The sequence below is a fragment of the Salmo salar genome, chromosome ssa11 (genome assembly GCF_905237065.1).
Source record: "Salmo salar chromosome ssa11, Ssal_v3.1, whole genome shotgun sequence".
NCBI classification, from domain to species: domain Eukaryota; kingdom Metazoa; phylum Chordata; class Actinopteri; order Salmoniformes; family Salmonidae; genus Salmo; species Salmo salar.
Window position 1 is genome coordinate 102,781,959 of NC_059452.1, and position 25,232 is coordinate 102,807,190.

General features: G+C 42.2%; 1 protein-coding gene across 1 annotated transcript; it reads right to left on the reverse strand.

Annotated features, from left to right (window-relative positions):
* Positions 1-309: 309 nt before the first annotated feature.
* ccdc169 (coiled-coil domain containing 169) lies at positions 310-25,136 on the reverse strand. Its single transcript, XM_045690210.1, has 8 exons — positions 24,978-25,136; positions 17,377-17,459; positions 13,432-13,542; positions 13,267-13,307; positions 7,349-7,447; positions 4,160-4,213; positions 2,869-2,964; positions 310-449 (listed from the first exon to the last, which is right to left on the reverse strand). Exons 1-8 carry the CDS (start codon positions 25,049-25,051, stop codon positions 432-434), a joined length of 576 nt encoding a protein of 191 aa, XP_045546166.1. The 5' UTR covers positions 25,052-25,136; the 3' UTR covers positions 310-431.
* Positions 25,137-25,232: the final 96 nt, after the last annotated feature.

Below are 25,232 nucleotides of genomic sequence, written 5' to 3' on the forward strand. Positions count from 1 at the left end.
TTTTCTTCAATTCAACCCTGTTGTCCCCACAGATCTCAAAAAAGAACATTAGGGTATAAATACACACCACATTACCAGTGAGACGATTTTATTACACAAATCAAACCAGCATTGTTGTATATATATGAGAGGTGACTCAGTGTTTCAGTATGGGTAACCTGCTCCCCAACTCAGCCTTCCTGACTCCTCTTCCTTCCTCTCTTCCTCCTCTTCCTTCCTCTCTTCCTCCTCCGCTTCCTTCCTCTCTTCCTCCTCCTCTTCCTCCCTCTCTTCCTCCTCCTCTTCCTCCCTCTCTTCCTCCTCCTCCCTCTCTTCCGCCTCCTCTTCCTTCCTCTCTTCCTCCTCCTCTTCCTTCCTCTCTTCCTCCTCCTCTTCCTCCCTCTCTTCCTCCTCCTCTTCCTTCCTCTCTTCCTCCTCCTCTTCCTGACTGCTTACTGGTCTGCTTCCCTCTGTCATTCAGAGAAAAGAGAGAGCGAGAGAGAGAGAGAGGGGGAACAGATGGATGGAACATATGGATGGATGCATATATTTTATGAATAAACAAACAAATGAAACATCAGAATCTTAATCATTTTCAGATTTGATACATTATCAAGATGATATCAAAGGATTTTTAAAAAACAATTTTATGATAAAAGTACTACCTTACATAACGAAATAACCGGCATTGAGAAGTTGATTTCATAACATATTCTGACTTTGACAACTCAAGCTAGCTGCCTTGAGGGAATTCATTTGAGCTGTCAACTCAAAACATGTAAAGTGAAGTTCACAGTCAGTCACATCCAATCACAGTCACAAAGCCAGTGATATATCCTCATCTGTGTAGTGAGCTAGCATGTCACGATGGGACGACTGAGATTAATGTTGAATTATATATATGTACTGTCTGTCTGTCTGTCTGTCTGTCTGTCTGTCTGTCTGTCTGTCTGTCTGTCTGTCTGTCTGTCTGTCTGTCTGTCTGTCTGTCTGTCTGTCTGTCTGTCTGTCTGTCTGTCTGTCTGTTTAATAATCCACCAGCAGACTTTAATTCCACATCACCTGTCTGACAGACACTGTCAGAATGTAGTTATACAATATAGGGTTCCTACTACAGAATGTAGTTCTATAATATGGGGTTCCTACTACAGAATGTAGTTCTATAATATGGGGTTCCTAGTACAGAATGTAGTTCTATAATATGGGGTTCCTAGTACAGAATGTAGTTCTATAATATGGGGTTCCTACTACAGAATGTAGTTCTATAATATGGGGTTCCTACTACAGAATGTAGTTATATAATATGGGGTTCCTACTACAGAATGTAGTTCTATAATATGGGGCTCCTACTACAGAATGTAGTTCTATAATATGGGGTTCCTACTACAGAATGTAGTTCTATAATATGGGGTTCCTACTACAGAATGTAGTTCTATAATATGGGGTTCCTAGTACAGAATGTAGTTCTATAATATGGGGTTCCTAGTACAGAATGTAGTTCTATAATATGGGGCTCCTACTACAGAATGTAGTTCTATAATATGGGGTTCCTACTACAGAATGTAGTTCTATAATATGGGGTTCCTACTACAGAATGTAGTTCTATAATATGGGGTTCCTAGTACAGAATGTAGTTCTATAATATGGGGTTCCTAGTACAGAATGTAGTTCTATAATATGGGGCTCCTACTACAGAATGTAGTTCTATAATATGGGGTTCCTAGTACAGAATGTAGTTCTATAATATGGGGTTCCTAGTACAGAATGTAGTTCTATAATATGGGGCTCCTACTACAGAATGTAGTTCTATAATATGGGGTTCCTACTACAGAATGTAGTTCTATAATATGGGGTTCCTAGTACAGAATGTAGTTCTATAATATGGGGTTCCTAGTACAGAATGTAGTTCTATAATATGGGGTTCCTAGTACAGAATGTAGTTCTATAATATGGGGCTCCTACTACAGAATGTAGTTCTATAATATGGGGCTCCTACTACAGAATGTAGTTCTATAATATGGGGTTCCTAGTACAGAATGTAGTTCTATAATATGGGGTTCCTACTACAGAATGTAGTTCTATAATATGGGGTTCCTACTACAGAATGTAGTTCTATAATATGGGGTTCCTACTACAGAATGTAGTTCTATAATATGGGGTTCCTACTACAGAATGTAGTTCTATAATATGGGGCTTCTAGTAGAGAATGTAGTTCTATAATATGGGGTTCCTAGTACAGAATGTAGTTCTATAATATGGGGTTCCTAGTACAGAATGTAGTTCTATAATATGGGGCTCCTACTACAGAATGTAGTTCTATAATATGGGGTTCCTAGTACAGAATGTAGTTCTATAATATGGGGTTCCTAGTACAGAATGTAGTTCTATAATATGGGGTTCCTACTACAGAATGTAGTTCTATAATATGGGGTTCCTAGTACACCAGTAAGCCACCATGGATTTACAGACAGTAATTATAGACAGGTATCAGTATTATAAATAACGTAACAATCTGAACCTGTAGTTACATTGTTCTTTCTATGTGCTGTTGTATCAGGTATCGGTTTCGTGACTCGGCCATTCTGTAACAACGTGTAGCTCCTCTGTAATGACATTGTACCTGCCGTTATAACTGCCTTGTAAACATACGTTTTTTTTTTTATCTCTGCTACATCTAACGTGAAATCAAAACATGTTCTCATGGTGGTGTATAGAGAAAAGGAGAGAGAGCACAGATGAGTAGACATGTTTTCATTGAGTCAGAAATGTCCTTAAATAACTACTGGTCCACGATCAGATATAATTCCACCCCATATCATGGTAACGATATGGATTGGATGGGCTAGTAAACTGATCCTAGATCTGTGGTTAGAGGGTGCATGAACTCACTTCCACATATGGCTCTCTGGTGCCCTGTGTGGCTGGACGGGGTACTGCTGCCTCTCTGGCGCCCTCTCTCTCTGTGGCTGGACCTGGTATTGCCGCCTGGTGACATCCAGGGTTGATGACAACTGTGACACAGCATAATGGATTTTCTATCACACAGACACTGATGTAGCCTACTTATAATCTGAATAGATTAGAATAGATGTACATGAATACATGTATGTGTGTGTCTGTGTGTGTGTGTCTGTGTGTGTGTGTGTGTGTGTGTGTGTGTGTGTGTGTGTGTGTGTGTGTGTGTGTGTGTGTGTGTGTGTGTGTGTGTGTGTGTGTGTGTGTGTGTGCGTGCGTGCGTGTGTGTTTGTGACGGAGGGAGGGAGACCAACAGCACAACATCACTGGAGAGGGAACTCTAGATGGTGAATGAGAAAGTAGGGCTGAGAACACACACACACACACACACACACACACACAGACAGACAGACAGACAGACAGACAGACAGACAGACAGACAGACAGACAGACAGACAGACAGACAGACAGACAGACAGACAGACAGACAGACAGACAGACAGACAGACAGACAGACAGACAGACAGACAGACACACACCACCTCTCCAACTGCACAATGTTCTCTCTCTATATAGCTGCTATATTTCATAGTGGCAGTCTGTCAATAGGACTGTGTGTATGTCCTTCCCATTACCCACGGGGTTTCCCTGCAGGTCCTCCAGTCTGTGTGTGTGTGTGTGTGTGTGTGTGTGTGTGTGTGTGTGTGTGTGTGTGTGTGTGTGTGTGTGTGTGTGTGTGTGTGTGTGTGTGTGTGTGTGTGTGTGTGTGTGTTAGAGAGGATAATGTTGGGGTTTTATAACAGTGTGTAATGACTGTGTGTGTGTGTGTGTGTGTGTGTGTGTGTGTGTGTGTGTGTGTGTGTGTGTGTGTGTGTGTGTGTGTGTGTGTGTTAGAGAGGATAATGTTGGGGTTTTATGACAGTGTGTGTGTGTGTGTGTGTGTGTGTGTGTGTGTGTGTGTGTGTGTGTGTGTGTGTGTGTGTGTGTGTGTGTGTGTGTGTGTGTGTGTTAGAGAGGATAATGTTGGGGTTTTATAACAGTGTGTAATGACTGTGTGTGTGTGTGTGTGTGTGTGTGTGTGTGTGTGTGTGTGTGTGTGTGTGTGTGTGTGTGTGTGTGTGTGTGTGTGCGCGCGCGCGTGCGTGCGTGCGTGCGTCGTTCTCTGGTCTTTGCCAGGGTTTCTGCCTCATAGGAGGAAGGACCGATGTGAGAAGAGGATGCTTACCTTAGCTATTTCTGACAGATACACACGCCTCACAGCGTTGGCTTTATAAAAGGCCTGGCAATTAAAAGAGAGAAAGTGAGACATGAAAGAAAGAGACGTCCGAGTATTGCAAGCGCACTTTAAAAATATATATATATTTATGGGTGCATGGTAAGAGTCAGACTAATCAGATGAACTGATGGTAGGTCTAGGTATCAATACCAACAGGTCTTTCAGATTAGAGGGTCTAGATATCTACACCAACAGACCTTTCAGATTAGAGTGTTTAGATATCTACACCAACAGACCTTTCAGATTAGAGGGTTTAGATATCTACACCAACAGACCTTTCAGATTAGAGTGTTTAGATATCTACACCAACAGGCCTTTCAGATTAGAGGGTCTAGATATCTACACCAACAGGCCTTTCAGATTAGAGTGTTTAGATATCTACACCAACAGGCCTTTCAGATTAGAGGGTCTAGATATCTACACCAACAGGTCTTTCAGATTAGAGTGTTTAGATATCTACACCAACAGGCCTTTCAGATTAGAGGGTCTAGATATCTACACCAACAGGCCTTTCAGATTAGAGGGTCTAGATATCTACACCAACAGGCCTTTCAGATTAGAGGGTCTAGATATCTACACCAACAGGCCTTTCAGATTAGAGGGTTTAGATATCTACACCAACAGGCCTTTCAGATTAGAGGGTCTAGATATCTACACCAACAGGCCTTTCAGATTAGAGGGTCTAGATATCTACACCAACAGGTCTTTCAGATTAGAGGGTCTAGATATCTACACCAACAGGCCTTTCAGATTAGAGGGTCTAGATATCTACACCAACAGGTCTTTCAGATTAGAGGGTCTAGATATCTACACCAACAGGCCTTTCAGATTAGAGGGTCTAGATATCTACACCAACAGGCCTTTCAGATTAGAGTGTTTAGATATCTACACCAACAGGCCTTTCAGATTAGAGGGTCTAGATATCTACACCAACAGGCCTTTCAGATTAGAGGGTCTAGATATCTACACCAACAGGTCTTTCAGATTAGAGGGTCTAGATATCTACACCAACAGGCCTTTCAGATTAGAGGGTCTAGATATCTACACCAACAGGTCTTTCAGATTAGAGGGTCTAGATATCTACACCAACAGACCTTTCAGATTAGAGGGTCTAGATATCTACACCAACAGGTCTTTCAGATTAGAGGGTCTAGATATCTACACCAACAGGCCTTTCAGATTAGAGTGTCTAGATATCTACACCATAAAGCAGTGGTTCCCAAACTAGGGGTCGCAACCCCATGTGGGGTCGCTTGATATGACTAACAAAAAAATTATATATATATATATATATATATATATATATATATATATATATATATATATATATATATATATATATATATATATATATAAAATGTGGTTGACCTTAAAAGTCTAAATGAAAATAATTAAAATCTAAAAGATCAAATTTAACCAGTGAGCACACTTAGATCATGGGAAAAGGCCGCACTTAACTGTTGCACTTGAATCATTCCCACAATGAATGGCTAGGCTCTCTACGCTATGAAACCACACACTATTGCAGAGACTGATATTACCGGTCGCAGTTGATATGGTGAAAACAATGTGTTGGGAAGCAGAGGCACAGAAACTCACATCAATACCTTTGTCAGATAACACTGTGAAACTAAGAATTGATGCTATTGTTAGCATTCAACAGGGAAACTCTGACTGAACAACTGAAAAACTCCCCAGTTTATGCTCTCCAAACGGAGGTTAGCTGTGAGGGCTGTTTATGCTCTCCAAACGGAGGTTAGCTGTGAGGGCTGTTTATGCTCTCCAAACGGAGGTTAGCTGTGAGGGCTGTTTATGCTCTCCAAGTGGAGGTTAGCTGTGAGGGCTGTTTATGCTCTCCAAGTGGAGGTTAGCTGTGAGGGCTGTTTATGCTCTCCAAGTGGAGGTTAGCTGTGAGGGCTGTTTATGCTCTCCAAGTGGAGGTTAGCTGTGAGGGCTGTTTATGCTCTCCAAGTGGAGGTTAGCTGTGAGGGCTGTTTATGCTCTCCAAGTGGAGGTTAGCTGTGAGGGCTGTTTATGCTCTCCAAACGGAGGTTAGCTGTGAGGGCTGTTTATGCTCTCCAAATGGAGTTTAGCTGTGAGGGCTGTTTATGCTCTCCAAACGGAGGTTAGCTGTGAGGGCTGTTTATGCTCTCCAAGTGGAGGTTAGCTGTGAGGGCTGTTTATGCTCTCCAAGTGGAGGTTAGCTGTGAGGGCTGTTTATGCTCTCCAAGAGGAGGTTAGCTGTGAGGGCTGTTTATGCTCTCCAAGTGGAGGTTAGCTGTGAGGGCTGTTTATGCTCTCCAAATGGAGGTTAGCTGTGAGGGCTGTTTATGCTCTCCAAATGGAGGTTAGCTGTGAGGGCTGTTTATGCTCTCCAAGTGGAGGTTAGCTGTGAGGGCTGTTTATGCTCTCCAAGTGGAGAATAGCTGTGAGGGCTGTTTATGCTCTCCAAGTGGAGGTTAGCTGTGAGGGCTGTTTATGCTCTCCAAGTGGAGGTTAGCTGTGAAGGCTGTTTATGCTCTCCAAGTGGAGGTTAGCTGTGAGGGCTGTTTATGCTCTCCAAGTGGAGGTTAGCTGTGAGGGCTGTTTATGCTCTCCAAGTGGAGGTTAGCTGTGAGGGCTGAGATGCGTTGACTTTTGTTGCTCCACGTCGGGGGATGTTATTCACGAGGACATGTTGTTCTGTCTCACGATTACCGAGCATGAAACGTCACATGGGATGTTCAGTGTGCTATGTGGCTGTATTAATGAAAAACAGAACGGGATTATAGATTAGTAGGCGCTAATACTGGCCGATTTTAGCCTTATTCTCATAAACGTGACACACCGTAATCTGATCGGACAAAACAATAAACAAATAAACAAATGGATAAACAGTCCGACGAGAGAGAGAGAGAGAGAGAGAGAGAGAGAGAGAGAGAGAGAGAGGAATGCAAAGAGAGAGAGATACAGAGAGACAGAGAGAGAGAGAGAGAGAGGAAGGCAAAGAGAGAGAGATACAGAGAGACAGAGAGAGAGAGAGAGAGAGAGGAAGGCAAAGAGAGAGAGAGACAGAGAGAGAGAGAGAGAGAGAGAGAGACAGAGAGAGAGAGAGAGAGAGAAACAGAGAGAAACAGAGAGAAATAGAGACAAACAGACCTTCCCCTCCTGTTCAATCTTCAGTCTGCAGTCTAACAGCTGACCCTGCAGCGCTGCCTTCTCATTGGTCAGGACCTTCAGCCTCTGCCTCAGTGCATCCTGGGAAATAGAGTCAGACACACCATGACAACCTGACCAGGAAAAACTACAGGGCCCAGTTTTAAGCTAGAACTACAACTACAGGGCCCAGAGGTTTCCCTGTCCAGGTTAACTCCTGGTCTAGTCAGGTACAGGGCCCAGAGGTTTCCCTGTCCAGGTTAACTCCTGGTATAGTCAACAAACAGAGACAGAGTCATGATTGACATGTCGAGTAATGACAGCAGAAGACAAACAAATGTCTGTTCTTCGCAGAAACATCAGAAACATCAGTAACATCAGTAACGTCAGCAACGTCAGCAACGTCAGTAACGTCAGATACATCAGTAACGTCAGCAACGTCAGATACATCAGTAACGTCAGCAACGTCAGATACGTCAGATACGTCGGTAACGTCGGTTACGTCGGTAACGTCAGATACGTCAGATAGGTCAGCAACGTCAGCAACGTCAGCAACGTCAGATACGTCGGTAACGTCGGTTACGTCGGTAACGTCAGCAACGTCAGCAACGTCAGTAACGTCAGCAACGTCGGTAACGTCGGTTACGTCGGTAACGTCAGATACGTCAGATAGGTCAGCAACGTCAGCAACGTCAGCAACGTCAGATACGTCGGTAACGTCGGTTACGTCGGTAACGTCGGTAACGTCAGATACGTCAGATAGGTCAGCAACGTCAGCAACGTCAGATACGTCAGCAACGTCAGCAACGTCAGATAAGGCAGTAACGTCAGCAACGTCAGTAACATCAGTCAGTAACATCAGTCAGTAACATCCGCTAGATGTCGCTAGACTAGAGAACAGAAAGAGGTCAGGGAGGCTAGCTAGCATCGCACCACTAGACTAGAGAACAGAAAGAGGTCAGGGAGGCTAGCTAGCATCGCACCACTAGACTAGAGAACAGAAAGAGGTCAGGGAGGCTAGCTAGCATCGCACCACTAGACTAGAGAACAGAAAGAGGTCAGGGAGGCTAGCTAGCATCGCACCACTAGACTAGAGAACAGAAAGAGGTCAGTGAGGCTAGCTAGCATCGCACCACTAGACTAGAGAACACAGCGCAGCCATAATGGTCTGATCCTACTGAAAGACATCCTCCAACCATTTTTTTTTACTTTTCCTGTTGAAAAGCGATATCCCAATGATAAATACAGTAAAGTACACACAATAAAAGGGTAAAAAAAATATGTTTTGAGCAAAATAGTGTTTTTACACACAGCTGCAAACTTCAAGGAGTAGGGCATTCAGTGAGCGATCCCCGATTAAAACACCTGGTTTTCTGAGTAATCTTTAGAATTAGTAAGACATGTAAACACCTTTAAATCGGTGTCGGCGGTGTATGTCATTTGTGTTAGCACGAACCGAGTGAGCCTCCCTCTTTAGCGCAAGTGAAGTGAGTTCGGAGCAATTGAATATGCCTCTTAGAAGTAATTGTCACATACAAACTTCATAGTAATTGTCACATACACACTTTTTATGTACGAACTCAGAATCAAATATGCTTCCCAAAAATAACATGGTCGAAGTGGTAGAAGGTTTATATTGATTGGTAATTTTCTGCGTTTATCAGAGTCCCATCAGTAGCCTGATTTCAGATGTGTCCATGGAAACAGGACTATTAGGGAAATCGTTCTTTTAATCAAAAGACACACACTTGCTCTATGTCATGACTTACCTAAATCAACTATTGAGATGTGCCTTATGTTAAGGAAATCAGTTGTTAAATGAGGTGAAAAGGAGACCGGAGTGCCACATTAAAGTATTTAGTGTGTGTACTTTACTGTATTTATACTTGAATGTATTTAGTGTGTGTACTTTACTGTATTTATACTTGAATGTATTTAGTGTGTGTACTTTACTGTATTTATACTTGAAAGTATTTAGTGTGTGTACTTTACTGTATTTATACTTGAAAGTATTTAGCGTGTGTACTTTACTGTATTTATACTTGGCATATCGTTATTTTTGTATTTTTTTAAATGGCTGGAGGACATCTTTAACCTTCTATTGTTAGCGCTAACTAACAAACAACTGTTATTCTGACTAGAGAAGGTAGAATGTATAACCCTCTCCATTTTTTTATTTATTTATTTCACCTTTATTTAACCAGGTAGGCAAGTTGAGAACAAGTCCTTTATTTAACCAGGTAGGCAAGTTGAGAACAAGTTCTCATTTACAATTGCGACCTGGCCAAGATAAAGCAAAGCAGTTCGACAACATACAACAACACAGAGTTACAAATGGAGTAAAACAAACATACAGTCAATAATACAGTACAAAAATAAGTCTATATACAATGTGAGCAAATGAGGTGAGTTAAGGGAGGTAAAGGCAAAAAAGGCCATGGTGGCGAAGTACATACAATATAGCAAGTAAAACACTGGAATGGTAGATTTGCAGTGGAAGAAAGTGCAAAGTGGAAATAGAAATAATGGGGTGCAGAGGAGCTAAATAAATAAATAAATACAGTAGCGGAAGAAGTAGTTGTATGGGCTAAATTATAGATGGGCTATGTACAGGTGCAGTGATCTGTGAGCTGCTCTGACAGCTGGTGCTTAAAGCTAGTGAGGGAGATAAGTGTTTCCAGTTTCAGAGATTTTTGTAGTTCGTTCCAGTCATTGGCATCAGAGAACTGGAAGGAGAGACGGCCAAAGGAGGAATTGGCTTTGGGGGTGACTAGAGAGATATACCTGCTGGAGCGCGTGCTACAGGTGGGTGCTGCTATGGTGACCAGTGATCGGAGATAAGGGGGGACTTTACCTAGCAGGGTCTTGTAGATGACCTGGAGCCAGTGGGTTTGGCGACGAGTATGAAGCGAAGGCCAGCCAACGAGAGCGTACAGGTCGCAGTGGTGGGTAGTATATGGGGCTTTGGTGACAAAACGGATGGCACTGTGATAGACTGCATCCAGTTTATTGAGTAGGGTATTGGAGGCTATTTTGTAAATGACATCGCTGAAGTTGAGGATCGGTAGTATGGTCCGTTTTACGAGGGTATGTTTGGCAGCATGAGTGATCAACTATTGAGAGTATTGAGACTATTCATTTTGAAAGGAAAGTTGTTATTCTCAATATACTCAATAACTCTGTAGCTCTTTACATTCTTGTCACACTGTCGCTTTCTCTCTCTCTCTCTCCCTAGGCCTGTATCTCCTCTCTCTCTTTCTTTCTCTCTCTATCTCTTTAGGCCTGTATCTCCCCTCTCTCTCTCTGTCTCTCGGCCTGTATCTCCTCTCTCTCTCTCTAGGCCTGTATCTCCTTTCTCTCTGTATCTCCTCTCTCTCTCTTCCCCCCCTCTTCTGTCTCTCTCCCTCTCCTTTTCTCTTTCCCGACACTCATGCAAATCACATTCACCCTCCCCAGATATACTAATTACCATCTGCCAGGCATGCTCACACACACACACACACACACACACACACACACACACACACACACACACACACACACACACACACACACACACACACACACACACACACACACACACACACACACACACACACACACACCAACAAACAGTAAGGAGTGTGTTCTCTGGTTTAGTGTGTAATCCAGTGATTACTGAGCTGTGATTAAAGTCAGGTTTATTCTGTCTACATCAGCACAGTCATCTAAAGTGGCAGCTTGTCTGATCTGGTCTGATCTGGTCTGGCCTGATCTGGTCTGGTCTGATCTGGTCTGGTCTGGTCTGGCCTGATCTGGTCTGGCCTGATCTGGTCTGGCCTGATCTGGTCTGGCCTGATCTGGTCTGGTCTGATCTGGTCTGGCCTGATCTGATCTGGTCTGATCTGGTCTGGCCTGATCTGGTCTGGCCTGATCTGGTCTGGTCTGATCTGGTCTGGCCTGATCTGGCCTGGTCTGATCTGATCTGGTCTGGCCTGATCTGGTCTGGTCTGATCTGGTCTGGTCTGGTCTGGCCTGATCTGGTCTGGTCTGGCCTGATCTGGCCTGGTCTGATCTGATCTGGTCTGGTCTGATCTGGTCTGGCCTGGTTTGGTCTGGTCTGGCCTGATCTGGTCTGATCTGGTCTGGTCTGGTCTGGTCTGATCTGGCCTGGTCTGATCTGATCTGGTCTGGTCTGATCTGGTCTGGTCTGATCTGGTCTGGCCTGGTTTGGTCTGGTCTGGCCTGATCTGGTCTGATCTGATCTGGTCTGGTCTGGTCTGGTCTGGTCTGATCTGGCCTGGTCTGATCTGATCTGGTCTGGTCTGATCTGGTCTGGCCTGATCTGATCTGATCTGGTCTGGCCTGGTTTGGTCTGGTCTGGCCTGATCTGGTCTGATCTGGCCTGGTCTGGCCTGTTCTGGTCTGATCTGTTCTGGTCTGGTCTGGTCTGGCCTGGTCTGATCTGGTCTTGGCCCTCCCTGTGGCTCAGTTGGTAGAGCGTGGTGTTTGCAACGCCAGCATGGTGTTTGCAACTCCAGGGTTGTGGGTTCGATTCCCACGGCGGGCCAGTACAAAAAATAAAGATTTTTTTTAATGAAATGTATGCATTCCCTACTGTAAGTCGCTCTGGATAAGAGCGTCTGCTAAATGACTAAAATGTTAAAAAATGATCTGGTCTGGTCTGGTCTGGTCTGGTCTGGTCTGGTCTGGTCTGGTCTGACACCACTGGTTGGTTCTCTGTGTGTTCTATTGGTGTTATGTGTTCATCTCTCTCTAATCACCTCTGTGGATCTGTCTGACTGTCAATATATATATATATATATATATATATATAATATCTATAGTATATAATATTCCATAACATATACAGTACAATCCTGTCTCGGAGCTCTAAAGACAATTCCTTCGACCTCATGACTTGGTTTGAGGGACCTTATATAGACAGGATGTCCAATCAATTGAATTTACCACAGTTGGACTCCAATCAAGTTGTAGAAACAGGATGAACCTGAGCTCAATTTAGAGTCTCATAGCAAAGGGTCTTAATACTTATGTAAATAAGGTATTTCTGTTTGTAATTTTTTATACATTTGCAAACATTTCTAAAAACATGTTTTTGCGTTGTCGTTATGGAGTATTGTAGGTAGATTGATGAGGAAAACGATTTAATGAATACATTTTAGAATAAGGCTGTAACGTAACAAAATGTGGAAAAGTGAAGGGGTCTGAATACTTTCCGAACGCACTGTATATAATATAATATCTATAATATGCAGTATATAATATCTATAATATACAGTATATAATATCTATAATATGCAGTATATAATATGCAGTATATAATATCCAGTATATAATATAATATCTATAATATGCAGTATATAATATCTATAATATACAGTATATAATATCTATAACATGCAGTATATAATATCTATAATATGCAGTATATAATATAATATCTATAATATACAGTATATAATATAATATCTATAATATGCAGTATATAATATCTATAATATGCAGTATATAATATCTATAATATGCAGTATATAATATCTATAATATGCAGTATATAATATCTATAATATGCAGTATATAATATCTATAATATACAGTATATAATATCTATAATATACAGTATATAATATCTATAATATACAGTATATAATATAATATCTATAATATGCAGTATATAATATCTATAATATGCAGTATATAATATCTATAATATACAGTATATGATATAATATCTATAATATGCAGTATATAATATCTATAATATGCAGTATATAATATCTATAATATACAGTATATAATATCTTTAATATACAGTATATAATATCTATAATATACAGTATATAATATAATATCTTTAATATACAGTATATAATATAATATACCATAAAATATACAGTCCAATATATGTAAGAACTCACCACTGGGACCTCATAATAGGATCGTATTGAGGCTAATCGATCTGCAAAGACACATAGAAAACATGTGGGGTCACCTCAAAAGCACCCTAAAAATCCACTAAAGAATTGTCCTTGTGTGCGTGTGTGTTTAGTGGGTGTGTGTGTTAAACATGTCCTTCCTATTACCCATGGGGTTTCTCTGCAGGTCCTCCATTTTTTCGTGAACAAGTGTGATCTGACGTTCCAGCTGGCCGTTGAGCTCCACCTGTGTGTCGTACCTGGTCTTCCACTCGTTACCTGGCAGGATGCAGTATATACACATCCCATCCCACATTCAACATGCATTACACTACATTTATGTAATGTGGTTTATAGTAACACACTGGGATATGTTGCTCTATCATATTTAATCAAGTGAACAGGCTTGTGTGTTTATTCCATTAGTTCACTGAACATGGACGTGACCTTGTCACATGGAGCCATGCTTCAGCTGCCATAGCAACACTACTAACCACCAGTCAATAGTAAAACTCAAAACACTTTTAGGGGCGGGGATTCGGTCGGGATTCGACTCCTGACATCATATGAACACACATAAGACATGGAAAATGTGTAGAATTGCAGGAAATTAGCTTTTAAAGAAAGAAAGAAATTGATAATAAGAAAATTGTGGGAGCTGTTTTGTTAACCTTCAGCGCGGCTTTTGATATTATTGATCATAAACTATTGCTGATAGGCGTGTGTCTATGTAACGACTCAACAATATACACGTCGGGCTACAACAGTAATAGAAATAACTGACACCCTTAACATAGAGCTCCAGTCAGTTCTAGAATGGGTATCTACCAATAGGTTTAACATAGAGCTCCAGTCAGTTCTAGAATGGGTATCTACCAATAGGTTTAACATAGAGCTCCAGTCAGTTCTAGAATGGGTAACTAACAATAGGTTTAACATAGAGCTCCAGTCAGTTCTAGAATGGATAACTAACAATAGGTTTAACATAGAGCTCCAGTCAGTTCTAGAATGGATAACTAACAATAGGTTTAACATAGAGCTCCAGTCAGTTCTAGAATGGGTAACTAACAATAGGTTTAACATAGAGCTCCAGTCAGTTCTAGAATGGGTAACTAACAATAGGTTTAACATAGAGCTCCAGTCAGTTCTAGAATGGATAACTAACAATAGGTTTAACATAGAGCTCCAGTCAGTTCTAGAATGGATAACTAACAATAGGTTTAACATAGAGCTCCAGTCAGTTCTAGAATGGGTAACTAACAATAGGTTTAACATAGAGCTCCAGTCAGTTCTAGAATGGGTAACTAACAATAGGTTTAACATAGAGCTCCAGTCAGTTCTAGAATGGATAACTAACAATAGGTTTAACATAGAGCTCCAGTCAGTTCTAGAATGGATAACTAACAATAGGTTTAACATAGAGCTCCAGTCAGTTCTAGAATGGATAACTAACAATAGGTTTAACATAGAGCTCCAGTCAGTTCTAGAATGGGTATCTAGCAATAGCTTCATTTCTGGGACAAATCACTCACTCAACCCTAAACCTCATCTAGATCTATTACTGAAATAATTTGGCGATTGAGCAAATTGAGGAGATTAAACGCCTTGGTGTAAACCCTAGATAGCAAGCTGTTATGGTCAAAACATTTAGACTCAATGGTTAGTGAAATGGGAAGAGGTCTGTCCATGATAAGGAGTTGCTCTAAATCAACCAGGCAGGTCATACAGGCCCTAGTTTTGTCTCACCTGGATTACTGCCCAGCGGTATGCATGTCAATCTCTCCTGGCTCAAAGTTGAGGAGAGATTGACGTGCATCACTATTGGTCTTTGTGTGAGGTGTTGACGGGTGAAAGGTACCGAACTGTCTGTTGAAGCAGTTGGTCACACGGATCGGACACTCATCGGTACAACACAAGAGACATTATTTGTTTTGATTCCTGTTTGGACCCCAGGAAGAGTAGCCGTTGCCTTGGCAGCAGCTAATTGGGGATCCTAATTGGGGATCCTAATTGGGGATCCCTCCTTGTCCACACACCATACAGACTCACCCTCGCTGTCAACACTGACACACACACACCATACACACTCACCCTCCCTGTCCACACACACACCATACAGACTCACCCTCCCTGTCCACACACACACCATACAGACTCACCCTCCCTGTCCACACACACCATACAGACTCACCCTCCCTGTCCACACACACCATACAGACTCACCCTCCCTGTCCATACACACACCATACAGACTCACCCTCCCTGTCCACACACACACCATACAGACTCACCCTCCCTGTCCACACACACACCATACAGACTCACCCTCCCTGTCCACACACACCATACAGACTCACCCTCCCTGTCCACACACACCATACAAACTCACCCTCCCTGTCCACACACACCATACAGACTCACCCTCCCTGTCCACACACACCATACAGACTCACCCTCCCTGTCCACACACACACCATACAGACTCACCCTCCCTGTACACACACACCATACAGACTCACCCTCCCTGTCCACACACACCATACAGACTCACCCTCCCTGTCCACACACACACCATACAGACTCACCCTCCCTGTCCACACACACCATACAGACTCACCCTCCCTGTCCACACACACCATACAGACTCACCCTCCCTGTCCACACACACCATACAGACTCACCCTCCCTGTCCACACACACCCTACAGACTCACCCTCCCTGTCCACACACACACCATACAGACTCACCCTCCCTGTCCACACACACCATACAGACTCACCCTCCCTGTCCACACACACACCATACAGACTCACCCTCCCTGTTCACACACACCATACAGACTCACCCTCCCTGTCCACACACACACCATACAGACTCACCCTCCCTGTCCACACACACCATACAGACTCACCCTCCCTGTCCACACACACCATACAGACTCACCCTCCCTGTCCACACACACACCATACAGACTCACCCTCCCTGTCCACACACACCATACAGACTCACCCTCCCTGTCCACACACACCATACAGACTCACCCTCCCTGTCCACACACACCATACAGACTCACCCTCCCTGTCCACACACACCATACAGACTCACCCTCCCTGTCCACACACACCATACAGACTCACCCTCCCTGTCCACACACACCATACAGACTCACCCTCCCTGTCCACACACACACCATACAGACTCACCCTCCCTGTCCACACACACCATACAGACTCACCCTCCCTGTCCACACACACCATACAGACTCACCCTCCCTGTCCACACACACACCATACAGACTCACCCTCCCTGTCCACACACACCATACAGACTCACCCTCCCTGTCCACACACACCATACAGACTCACCCTCCCTGTCCACACACACCATACAGACTCACCCTCCCTGTCCACACACACCATACAGACTCACCCTCCCTGTCCACACACACCATACAGACTCACCCTCCCTGTCCACACACACCATACAGACTCACCCTCCCTGTCCACACACACCATACAGACTCACCCTCCCTGTCCACACACACACCATACAGACTCACCCTCCCTGTCCACACACACCATACAGACTCACCCTCCCTGTCCACACACACCATACAGACTCACCCTCCCTGTCCACACACACACCATACAGACTCACCCTCCCTGTTCACACACACCATACAGACTCACCCTCCCTGTCCACACACACACCATACAGACTCACCCTCCCTGTCCACACACACCATACAGACTCACCCTCCCTGTCCACACACACCATACAGACTCACCCTCCCTGTCCACACACACACCATACAGACTCACCCTCCCTGTCCACACACACCATACAGACTCACCCTCCCTGTCCACACACACCATACAGACTCACCCTCCCTGTCCACACACACACCATACAGACTCACCCTCCCTGTTCACACACACCATACAGACTCACCCTCCCTGTCCACACACACACCATACAGACTCACCCTCCCTGTCCACACACACCATACAGACTCACCCTCCCTGTCCACACACACCATACAGACTCACCCTCCCTGTCCACACACACCATACAGACTCACCCTCCCTGTCCACACACACCATACAGACTCACCCTCAAGGTTCACACTGTTTAGTGTCTCCTCCAACTCTGTCATGGTGCTCCTCAGATCACACACAGACTCCTGCAGCATCTCTCTACAGGCAGGAGGAAAACGAGAGAGAGAGAGAGAGAGAGAGAGAGAGAGAGAGAGACAGACAGACAGACAGACAGACAGACAGACAGACAGACAGACAGACAGACAGACAGACAGACAGACAGACAGACAGACAGACAGACAGACAGACAGACAGACAGACAGACAGACAGACAGACAGACAGACAGACAGAGAGAGTCATTTAATGTGGATTGGTGATAGTATAACTACCAAATTTACCCAAGTGTGACCTGGAGGAAAATGGGGGCGGGTCATGCTTTTTAAATTCCAGTCATGAGGAGGGTTTAGTATTTATTTATTTTTACTCCAGGAGAGGATCATGTCATTTACAATCGATAAAATATCATATTGCTCAGTCATTGAGAATTAGTTGCTTTATTGTATCTTGATTTGTGCCCGATGCTGCCCCTCATCCCTGATTCTCTGCTGGGCTCGCAATATCAAGTACGCCTAGTGTGGTCGCTATCAAAAGATCCTTAACCTATACTATAGGCTGCAAGCCTAGGATATACCAAGAGCAAGCTCGGAGAGCCTGGTTCCTCTCTAGGTTTCTTCCTGGGATCCAGCCTTCCTAGGGAGTTTTTCCTAGCCACCGTGCTTCTACATCTGCATTGCTTGCCGTTTGGGGTTTTAGGCTGGGTTTCTGTACAGCACTTTGTGACATCGGCTGATGTAAAAAGGGCTTTATAAATACATTTGATTGATTGATTGATTGATTGACAGGGCAAAGTTATATTTGTAAGAAAATGTACTTTCTTTCCAATTTTTTGCACTGCTGGGATGGTGTATATGAAACTAGGCTAGACTGCATTACAGACTGCAATGGACAGCCTATCCCAATCATGAGCCCCGGCCCTGCCATGCTCTTGCTAATTTAAACCTGTTTGTGCTGCCTGACCAATGTCTGTGCTGTGTACGGTGGTAATTCAGCAGGTGAGTCAAAGGCTTCCTCCCGAAAATCAAATGTATTTGTCCCAAAAAATGTTATATCTGTACACATGTACCAGGCCTACTGACGTACTGTTCAGCTTTAGAGGAAGAGTGCAGAGGAGACTAGGACTGGAGGTAAGCTTGTAATTACTATAATAGATTTGAATAAAAACAATGTTTTGTTGCCCATAATTAAGTTATTTATCAGAGTTATTGACCTCACAATAAGCCATATTTAAGTCATTTACATAACTTATATTATTATGAAGTTGCAGCCGCCAAAAAGGGATAGCGCGTGGGTGCTGAATGTAGGCTAATTCCAGAAGGCCTAATTCATTTGAACAGTCTTCATTTTCATTTCACTTTAGGCTACTAACAACAAGAGGGCTTTGTGTTGGAGCCATATTTCTTCCTTTTCAAGAAATAAGACGTAGTCTTACCTGTTCGACAGACTAAATTATAGTCTACTATCCATAGATTTTGTCAGCCAATTCCTTCAGTCACCATGCACCCCTTAAATATCTCAGTGAAGGGCTCGGTGTGTTAGGATAAAACCAGGGCTCGAATTAAGGGGGTATGTGAGGGTATATTGAGGGTGTATGTGAGGGTATATTGAGGGGGTATGTGAGGGTATATTGAGGGTGTATGTGAGGGTATATTGAGGGGGTATTGTGAGGGTATATTGAGGGGGTATGTGAGGGTATATTGAGGGGGTATGTGAGGGTATATTGAGGGGTATTGTGAGGGTATATTGAGGGGGTATGTGAGGGTATATTGAGGGGGTATGTGAGGGTATATTGAGGGTGTATGTGAGGGTATATTGAGGGTGTATGTGAGGGTATATTGAGGGGGTATGTGAGGGTATATTGAGGGGGTATGTGAGGGTATATTGAGGGTATATTGAGGGGGTATGTGAGGGTATATTGAGGGTGTATGTGAGGGTATATTGAGGGGGTATGTGAGGGTATATTGAGGGTGTATGTGAGGGTATATTGAGGGGGTATGTGAGGGTATATTGAGGGGGTATGTGAGGGTATATTGAGGGGTATGTGAGGGTATATTGAGGGGGTATGTGAGGGTATATTGAGGGGGTATGTGAGGGTATATTGAGGGGGTATGTAAGGGTATATTGAGGGGGTATGTGAGGGTATATGTGAGGGTATATTGAGGGGGTATGTGAGGGTATATTGAGGGGGTATGTGAGGGTATATTGAGGGGGTATGTGAGGGTATATTGAGGGGGTATGTAAGGGTATATTGAGGGGGTATGTGAGGGTATATTGAGGGGGTATGTGAGGGTATATTGAGGGGGTATGTGAGGGTATATTAAGGGGGTATGTGAGGGTATATTGAGGGGGTATGTAAGGGTATATTGAGGGGGTATGTGAGGGTATATTGAGGTGGTATGTGAGGGTATATTGAGGGGGTATGTGAGGGTATATTGAGGGGGTATGTGAGGGTATATTGAGGTGGTATGTGAGGGTATATTGAGGTGGTATGTGAGGGTATATTGAGGGGGTATGTGAGGGTATATTGAGGGGGTATGTGAAGGTATATTGAGGGGGTATGTGAGGGTATATTGAGGGGGTATGTGAGGGTATATTGAGGGGGTATGTGAGGGTATATTGCGGGGGTATGTGAAGGTATATTGAGGGGGTATTGTGAGGGTATATTGAGGGGTTATTGTGAGGGTATATTGAGGTGGTATTGTGAGGGTATATTGAGGGGGTATTGTGAGGGTATATTGAGGGGTTATTTTGAGGGTATTGTTAGCTTAAGATGTTGAAAACAAATGTATGGACCTGATTATATCAAGTGATCCATAAAGACGCTTTAGTCCCCAATGCTTTGCGCTAGAAACACGCAGTAAAACGCTGGGGAAAGACGTGACTCCGATGCATATGGGGATATCTTTGGTTTGTCTCTATGATATTCAGAGGCTGCGCTTGACTTTGCTTGGGAAGTAATGTGTGATTCTGTCACTATCAAATTGACGTTCAACATTTCAACAGGCTATTAAACAACATACTAACTCTAAATAAGTCAGGAGAAAGCCAGGTAGCATAATTATTTAGGCTATATTATTATTATTTCAAGGCCATTTGTGAAGCATATGAGACATGTTACAGGCTTGGAGGAGCGCTCAGCACTTCAACAACACTTCAACAACAACACATCAACAACAACATTTCAACAACACATCAACAACACATCAACAACAACACTTCAACAACACATCAACAACAACACTTCAACAACACTTCAACAACACAACAACAACAACACTTCAACAACACATCAACAACACATCAACAACAACACTTCAACAACACATCAACAACACAACAACAAAAACACTTCAACAACACATCAACAACAACACTTCAACAACACATCAACAACACTTCAACAACACATCAACAACACAGCAACAACACATCAACAACAACACTTCAACAACACATCAACAACACATCAACAACACCTCAACAACAACACTTCAACAACACATCAACAACACATCAACAACACCTCAACAACAACACTTCAACAACACATCAACAACACATCAAAAACACATCAACAACAACACATCAACAACACTTGAACAACACATCAACAACAACACTTCAACAACACATCAACAACACATCAACAACAACACGTCAACAACACTTCAACAACACATCAACAACACATCAACAACAACACATCAACAACAACACATAAACAACACTTGAACAACAACACTTCAACAGCACTTCAACAACACATCAATAATAGCACTTCAACAACACTTCAACAACACCACATCAACAACAACACTTCAACAACACATCAACAACACATCAACAACAACACTTCAACAACAACACTTCAACAACACATCAACAACACTTCAACAACACAACAACAACAACACTTCAACAACACATCAACAACACTTCAACAACACATCAACAACACATCAACAACAACACTTCAACAACACATCAACAACACATCAACAACACATCAACAACAACACTTCACCAACACATCAACAACAACACTTCAACAACACATCAACAACACTTCAACAACACATCAACAACACATCAACAACAACACTTCAACAACACATCAACAACACATCAAAAACACATCAACAACAACACATCAACAACACTTGAACAACACATCAACAACAACACTTCAACAACACATTAACAACACATCAACAACAACACGTCAACAACACTTCAACAACACATCAACAGCACATCAACAACAACACATCAACAACAACACATCAACAACACTTGAACAACACATCAACAACAACACTTCAACAGCACTTCAACAACACATCAATAATAGCACTTCAACAACACTTCAACAACACTTCAACAACACTTCAACAACACATCAACAACACATCAACAACAACACTTCAACAACACATCAACAACACATCAACAACACATCAACAACAGATCAACAACACATCAACAACAACACTTCAACAACACATCAACAACACATCAACAACAACACTTCAACAACAACACTTCAACAACACATCAACAACACATCAACAACAGATCAACAACACATCAACAACAACACTTCAACAACACATCAACAACACTTCAACAACACATCAACAACACATCAACAACAACACTTCAACAACACATCAACAACACATCAAAAACACATCAACAACAACACATCAACAACAACACATCAACAACACATCAACAACAACACATCAACAACACTTGAACAACACATCAACAACAACACTTCAACAACACATCAACAACACATCAACAACAACACATCAACAACACATCAACAACAACACATCAACAACACTTGGACAACACATCAACAACAACACATCAACAACACATCAACAACAACACGTCAACAACACTTCAACAACACATCAACAGCACATCAACAACAACACATCAACAACAACACATCAACAACACTTGAACAACACATCAACAACAACACTTCAACAGCACTTCAACAACACATCAATAATAGCACTTCAACAACACTTCAACAACACTTCAACAACACATCAACAACACATCAACAACACATCAACAACACATCAACAACAGATCAACAACACATCAACAACAACACTTCAACAACACATCAACAACAACACTTCAACAACACATCAATAATAGCACTTCAACAACACTTCAACAACACTTCAACAACACATCAACAACAACACTTCAACAACACATCAACAACACATCAACAACAGATCAACAACACATCAACAACAACACTTCAACAACACATCAACAACACATCAACAACAACACATCAACAACACATCAACAACAACACTTCAACAACACATCAACAACACATCAACAACAACACATCAACAACACTTGAACAACACATCAACAACAACACTTCAACAACACATCAACAACAACACATCAACAACACTTGAACAACACATCAACAACAACACATCAACAACACATCAACAACAACACATCAACAACAACACATCACCAACAACACATCAACAACAACACTTCAACAACACATCAACAACACATCAACAATAAAACTTCAACAACACATCAACAACAACACATCAACAACACTTGAACAACACATCAACAATAAAACTTCAACAACACATCAACAACAACACTTCAACAACACATCAACAACAACACTTCAACAACACATCAACAACACATCAACAATAAAACTTCAACAACACATCAACAACAACACTTCAACAACACTTCAACAACACATCAACAACACATCAACAACAACACTTCAACAACACATCAACAACAACACATCAACAACAACACATCACCAACAACACATCAACAACAACACTTCAACAACAACACTTCAACAGCACTTCAACAAGACATCAACAACATGCCTATACATTTCGCATTTCGACTTTATAAAACATTCATTAAATACTTAGAATCAAATAATAATGAAACAAAAAAAGACCTCATTAGACTAAACAGTCATTCTACGGTGACTTTGAACTTTTAGAAACATAAAGTTTGGCTAGTCTTTGCTTTGAGGATCATGCGGTGAGATGCATGCCTATTGTGTTAGTTTAGCCTAGCTGATTCTCTTATATTCACATGCCTTCATCACAGAAAACACATCTATTTTGGAAAAATCAATACGATGGATTGTAATAGAATAAATTACAAAGTGATAGTTTTCCAAATGACAAAAAAAAAAAAAAAAGATTGTATTTTCCTCTAGTTTATTGTCGACCAGATGCTTCAGTTGTAACTGGTTCTGTTGCGCTCAATTTGATAAAACAACTATATCGCTGTTCCAAACTTCAGACTGTTGTCTCTTTTTTAATTTTAAACAAGAACCTGTATAAAAATCAAAACATCTCAGGTGCTGCAGCGTGTGCTCATTCGTTGTCATGTTGTGTTGTGGTGTTAAAATAGATTATGCTCGTCTCCAATCGTGTAAAATGAGTAGAATTGCATAAAATGCGTTTATGAAAATGACATTTTTTTTTCAATAAGATGATAGAGTCATGCAGTGTTTTTATTATAATGGATATATTTTCACCAATAGAGTTTGTCCACTGCAGTCAAGTGAGCCGACAGTCGCAAAACATAAAACACGGTCAAGACATCCGACATCCGCTCCTCAGTTTCCGTCCTGAATTTGTCAGCGCGAATACACAACACTTATGCTTTGCAATGTTAAAGACAATAGATTATTGATGTACTAGTGGCAGACGTGACAAAATGTTTACCATCCAATTTTACTGTGTTAAAATTGTATTATGTTAGCCTACTTAAAAGTTCACTGTAATATAGAAAAACCAATTGTATTAACCCATATTTTTAGATGGCATAATATAGGCATTGTATGGGAAGCAACGGTCATCACAGTGGATTAATGATCTACTAAAACACACAACGCTCACTTAGATCTGGCTGTGAAGCCGTGTGTGTGTGTCTGATGTGTTTGTATGTCATGACTGTAAACAATTTAACATGTCCTAAACAGAACATGATTTTGATTATGGTTAATTGAATAAGTGTCGCTTCAAACTGTTTGCTTGGAATTATTTTTGTAGCTATCGTCTCTATATGGCCTCCCGAGTGTCGCAGTGGTCTAAAGCACTACATATCAGTGCTAGGGGCGTCTCTACAGACCCTGGTTCGATTCCAGGCTGTATCACAACCGGGTTAGGGTTTTGGCCGGGGTAGGCCGTCATTGTAAATATGAATTTGTTCTTAACTGAATTACCTAGTTAAATAAAATACATTTAACACGTCTGTGTAGATGACTCAGTTTCCAGAAAAACACGCATCTGCGCATAAATATTCAGGCGGAAACTGAAGAGCGGATGGCTTGACTGCATTTTGTGAACATATTATTTTGGGTATAGGGGAGGGTCACTTTTTTAAGCGTTCAGGATCGGGTAAAAATATATTTTACTGGCCATCCATTTCTGTTTCAGAGGTCCTATTTTCTTCAGGTATCCCTCATAAATACATTCCCTTACAATACACGTTGTACTTACTTCATCTCTCTCTCCTGCGCCAATTCGTCCTGTAAACGGGCTAAATCGTATTTGCTGAAGTCCGCATCTCCCATGTTGTTCTTCTCAAAGTTGCCAGCAACTCAAAGTTTGTTCTCCTCGTTGCCAATGGAGACAGTCGTGTCCTGCATGTTTTCGGAAGTTGATTTCAGAGGATCTGAAGGAGTAGCGCGTCACCTGCGTTTTGAAAAACGACTGCACGCTTGTATGCGGTTTTACATGCGTTTCGGCTCAAAT